The sequence below is a fragment of the Pteropus alecto genome, unplaced genomic scaffold (genome assembly GCF_000325575.1).
Source record: "Pteropus alecto unplaced genomic scaffold, ASM32557v1 scaffold92, whole genome shotgun sequence".
NCBI lineage: Eukaryota > Metazoa > Chordata > Mammalia > Chiroptera > Pteropodidae > Pteropus > Pteropus alecto.
The window spans coordinates 5,999,440-6,005,474 of record NW_006432447.1 but is presented as its reverse complement, the minus strand read 5'-3'; the positions used below and the strand labels follow the sequence as shown (position 1 = coordinate 6,005,474).

The 6,035-nt window shown below is 41.3% G+C and overlaps 1 protein-coding gene across 1 annotated transcript in view; it reads left to right on the top strand.

The window, feature by feature from the left end:
- EPHB1 (EPH receptor B1) overlaps positions 1-6,035 on the top strand; it is a 398,288-nt gene that overhangs the window by 353,412 nt on the left and 38,841 nt on the right. Inside the window, exon 12 of the mRNA XM_006907222.1 lies at positions 2,154-2,369. Coding sequence (XP_006907284.1) covers positions 2,154-2,369 — 216 coding nt within the window. The remainder of the gene's footprint in view (positions 1-2,153; positions 2,370-6,035) is intronic.

Genomic DNA, 6,035 nt, shown 5'->3' with positions numbered 1-6,035 from the left:
TAGGGGTCTCAGAAAGGAGTGGGGGAGCGTCAGTTTGCTTCACTCCTCCAACTCATCAGGGGGCAAAACCTTGGAACACAGACCCAGGCTTGCAATCTTGCATGAGGAATAGAGTCTTCAATAATTTATGTTATCGTTGTTAGACTTTTCGACGGTTGGGATTTTCTCTAGTAAACAGCGTAGTTTTATAACAGTTCTTTTATTTTTCCATAGTTGTTTTTGCATAGAAAATGCTTTTGCAGAAGCACATGCATAAATGATGTGCTCCATACATATTTAACTGAGATAATTCATGTGAGTACCTTGTATATTGTATCACACACAGTAGGTACTCAATAAATGGGAGCTCCTTAAACTGTTTATGCTTTCTGCATTTCACATGAGGACAGTGGGGCAAAGGGAGTGACTATCTTGCCTAAGACCTGTGTTCAGGTAACTAGACTGGACTCTGGGGGTCCGCCTCCTCCCACGTCTCCCCCAGTTTGAGCATTTCAATGCCTGGGCCATGCTCTATGTACAGAAGACAACTCAGAGCCCTTTGGGGAGCAGCTGGGGCTGGACCAGATGGGAAAATGTGTTCTTAGCAGCATGGCCCAGAGTCCACTGATTTAACCAGTGTGTGCAGACCCAAGACCCAGAGACTTTGGGGAGGCAGTGGAATGGCACAGATTTATTCACTAAGGAGTCTGTCATCTAACCATTGAGGAGGGCATCCACCCAAGAAACAGCCCACTCATGATTGGAGAGAGGGCAGCACTGCAGGTCAGCATGAGGAGAAGCAGCAGTAGCTCCCGTTCATGAGGAAGGTCCACGTGCCAGACACCATGTGTGCCTTTCTCCTGCACCACGGATCCCTATGAGGTTGGTATGATTATCACAGTGTCAAGGCTAATAGCTCTGCTAGTACTCCAGGAAGATGCTTTAACATTTAATTCTTGAAACAGGGAGATGTACCAGTCGTTCATTCAGCACATGTTTACTGAGCTCTTTCTAACTACATTAACGTTCTCAACACTGGGAGTACAGTGGTGACCATGGAGGGAGGATTCTAATCCTTAAAGAGCTTAGAGTCGAGTAGCAGACACAGACAGATGGGCGGATACACACGCGTGCACACACACACGTGCATACACACACGTGCACACACAACTAAAACTTGCGATATGTGCTAAGAAAAGAAAAACAAGAGTATACACTGAAAAATAGTAGTAAGAAAGTGCTGATTATTTTTGGAGGTGGGGACTAGTTACAGAGACATCCTCTCTGAGGAAACCACATTAAGTGGAGACCTGAAGGGCAAGTAGGTGTCGAATGTGGGGGAAAAGCAAGAGAATGGCATGTGTAAGTTCCCTAAGGCAGGAAGAGCTTAGCTTGGCAAAGGATTGAAAAGATGCCAGTCGCTGTGGCTTTAGCACAGATGCGAGGGATACATTGGTATAAGGTGAGGCACTAGCTGATCCCCTGGGATCTTGTGAGCCATGCTAAGGAGTTTGGAGCTTTTTCTTAATGCAATGAGAGGTTTTTAGAGAGCTTTAAGCCAGGGAGTGACATGCCTAATTTATGTCTTGCAAAGAGGGCTTTAGCTGTTGTATAGAGCAGGGGTCCCCAACCCCAAACCCTGGCTACAGACTGGTACTGGTCTGTGGCCTGTTAGGAACTGGGCCACACAGCAGAAGGTGAGTGGTGGGCGAGTGAGCAAAGCTTCATTTGTATTTGCAGCTGCTCCCCAGTGCTAGCATCACCGCCTCAGCTCCACCTCAGATCATCAGGCATCAGATTCTCACAGGAACACCGGTCCCTGGTCCCAAAACTGTTGGGCACTGCTGGTATAGAGAATGGATGGCAGGAGGCAGGTGCAGAGAAGCTGTTATAGGTGATGGATGACAATGACTTGGTTAGGATGGCGGCAGTGGAGAAAGAGAGAAGTGGATGTGTTTGAGATGTAATTGGGAGATGAAATTGACAGGATTTGGCAAGGAAAAGAGAGAGCATTCAAGGAGAGGGATGAGGATGGCAGTGAGGGAGGGAGGAGGCAGTGAGCTGCTTTGCCCAGTGCTGACAGAGGCTGACAAGCAGCAAGGCCATGGCACCTCAACTTTCGTTTAACTGCTGAAGCCCATCTTGATCCCAATGCCCCTTGTGTCTTATTACAGCAAAATGATGGACAGTTCACGGTCATCCAGCTGGTGGGGATGCTCAGGGGCATTGCCGCTGGCATGAAGTACCTGGCCGAGATGAACTACGTGCACCGGGACCTGGCTGCTAGGAACATTCTGGTCAACAGTAACCTGGTCTGCAAGGTGTCTGACTTTGGCCTTTCCCGCTACCTCCAGGATGACACCTCAGACCCCACCTACACTAGCTCTTTGGTGAGTCCTTCTTGGTATTTTCAGGTAAAAGGATGGCATGAGTAGAAGGTAGCTGCACATCTCTGGGAACCTATGGCAGGGCCATATTGGGAGTGACTGGGACCTGACTCATCTTTTCCAATGGGGGAGCCAGGTTCTGAGAGCTCCACCCATCTGAGAGAAACAATAGCAACTGGACAACCAGACGGGGATTTGGGTACAGGCTATGAGGAAGGGTCAGTGTCTACTCTGAAGCCAACAGGAAGCAAGCATTCTGGAACAGATCATTTGGGGGCATCCAAACAGTTAGACAGTGACATCAGAGACTTCTGTCAGTAGGGAGCAGGCTCCTGCTGGGTTGGCACTCTGTCACCAGGTAGACTCGCTCTCCTTCTCTTCTCCCTTTCCATCGCTTCCAGATGGCTTTAAGTACCATCTACCTCATGAATACTCTTAATTTTGTGTTTCCTGCTCGCCACCTCCCCCAGCCCCCACCCCACTGCCCTGCAAATCCCAAGCGACTCTAATCATCTGTGGCCAACCGCTTAGTTCACACAATTCCATTTAGAACTTCCACAAGTCCAAAAGAGAGCACTTAATTTTCTCTCCAAGTTTTCTTACCCACTCTCTCCATCTTACCCACACTAATGACTGAAACCTAGGAATCAGTCTTGATTTTTCTCTGTGCCTCACTGTCCATGTCCAATCCTTCGATAACTCCTATAGGTTCTTATTAAATCTGGTTCTTTCCATCTCTCTGCTCCCACCCATTTCTTATTGAATCACATGTTATCCTTGTCATATATTATATTTCAAAGTACCATTTTCTTTCACCTCAACTGTTACAGTAGCTTCCAACTAGTTCCCCTGACTTTCTCTTGTCTTCTATGTCCATTTGCAACAGCATCCACAGTGATTGATCTACCTACCTACCTGTTACCTACCTACCTATTTTCTTTAAACTTGCAAAGGTAATGCATGATTATTATAAAAACGAAAACAATACGAACAAATAAGAGTAAAAGGATAACTAAGAAACTACATTCCCCTGAAGCAAGGGTCAGTAAACCAAAAGGCCACATAGTAAATATTTTAAGCTTTGCTGGCCAATGGGCAAAATGAGAATATTATGTAGAAAATTACATAACCGTTTAAAATGCAACCCTCTAAAAAGGTATCAACACCATTCTTAGCTCATGAATTATAAAAAGCCGGGTGATCGGCCAGATTTGGTACTTAGGCCATAGTTTACCAACCCCTGTCCGAAGCATCCATTTCAACAGTTAGGTATGTCTCTTGGCACATTTTTCTTTGTTCGAAATTTGAAATTTTTGATTTTATAAAAATGGAATAATGCTATGGCTATTGCTCTGCATCTTGTGTGTCTCTCGGGTATTCTCACTGACAGGTTACTGTTCTAAAAGTTTGTAAATATTCACATTCCACCAGGAGTGTATGGTGCCTATCTTCCAGCATCCTCATCAGCACTGGAGGTGATCAATTGAAAAAATTTGCCAATCCAAAGATGAAAAATGATACCTCATTTTGTTTTAATTTGCATTTTCAACTGACTGCTAGAGATATTAATGTCTTTTCACATAGTTACTGGGACTCGTCTTTCTTCTTTACCTATGTTTCTATCAAATTATTTGCTGGTTTTTTTAGAAATGTATAGGAAGTCTTTTTTATATTAGGGATGCTAAACCTTTGTCTGCCTCATGATACAGTTAGTTCCGCCTCCAACATCTATTTTTCTTTTGATACTGTTTATGATATCTTTTGGCTTCTAAAAGTAGTTAATATTCATGTAGTCAAAAATACCTATCTTTTTCCTCTATGTCTTCCTGGGTTTTCTGGTTTGTTTTAAAAGCTCTCTTCACTCCAGCGTTATAAAATGCTTTTTAAAATTTCCTTTTATTTTATTTGGGTTATCGTTCTGTATTTAAATATTTAATACACCTAAACTTTATTTATTTTTCTCAAAATTTTATTTTGAAAAATCTCAAGCATACAAAGAACTTGGTAGAATTTAACAGAGGACAGCCATGTACCCACCACCTAAATTCTAGAATTAATATCTTGCTATGTCTGCTTCATCATATGACTATCCATCTGATCCATCCCTCTGTCTATGTATCACTCCATCCTGTTTTGTTGATGCATTTCCAGATAAATCGCAGACATCAATACGTATCACCCTTAACCACTTCCACATACATGTCTTTAACTAGAGTTAAGTATTTGTTTATAGTTAAGTATTTGTTTAAGGTGAAATTCTCATAAAAGGAAATGCACAAATCTTAAGTATGTGTTTACAGAGTTTTAACAAATGCGTACAACTAAGTAACCTAAATTCCTTTGAAGATACAGAACATTGCATTCACACTGGGAAGTTCGCTCATGTCCTTCCCCAGTAAATTTCCACCCCCACTTCACACCCAGAGGCAAACACTGTTCTGATTTTTTCTTCAACCACAAGTTTCTTTTGCCTCTTCTAGAACTTCACTTAAGTAGAATCACACAGTATATGTTCTTTATATCTAGCTACTTTGTGAGATTCATTCATATTGTTGTATGTAATAGTAGTTTGTTTCTATTTATTGTACTATTCATTGTTTATTTATCCATCCTCCTGTCCATAGACAAAAAGGCAATTCTCAAATTTGTTTTTGAATATGTACTAGTGTATATATTCTTGCTCTGTTTTCGTCCAGGTGGATAGATCATTATGCCAGTACTATTTATTAAATACATTACCCATTTCTTATTGAATCACACGTTATCCTTGTCATATATTATGTTTCTTATATGAACTATGTTTTGATTCTCAATTTTACTCCATTGATCTATTTATTGATTTGTGTGCCAAACCGTATTGTTCTGATTATTAACTTTAGTGAAAGTTTTACTATCTGTATTGTTCTGATTATATTAATTTTAGTGAATTTTACTGTTTGGGTAAAGTAAGTTATCCTTCATTCTTTCTTTTTTTTAAAAAAAGAAACTTTCTTGGCACTTCTCAAATATTTTTTTCTTTCAAGTGCATTTTAAAAGCACTTTGTCTAGTTCCAAAACATGCACACATACATATACACTCACCTTTGGATTTTTAATGGAATTCTATTCTACTTTTGGAAGGACTAGCATTTTAATGACCCTGAATCACCTATATAATGACGTGAGACAAAAACGCCATTTGAATATGCCTTACATTAAAATTTTCTTAGGTAAACAAGTTATTTGAGGTCACATAGTTTGTCAGTGCAGCTTTGGCCCTTCAGTCTGGGTCTCCAGACTCAGAGTCCAGTGCTCAGAGCACCATGGTTTTCTCTCTGGCCCCAGTTTGCTGGTCCCCTGTCCAATATTGGTCATTAATGCTGTCCCAGAAAGCCTGTTTCTCTTTATTTTCCCCCCTTTTTCCCAAAGGCCCAGCAAAATATTGTCTTTAGAGTCCAAGTCAGCTGCCATCTTCACCAACTGGCTCTGCTGGCCTTTGAGTGATACAAGCAGAGGCCAGGCAGTATTGGACCCTCTTCTACCCAATCTTCAGGCAGAGGTGGCAGGTTATTAACTTTCATTTATCTATTGGTTTTTCACCACTACTTCTTTATATTTTTTCATGGTTACTCTAGAATTTATATAATATATATATAAATTCTAGAGTAACCATATAAATTTTATATATAT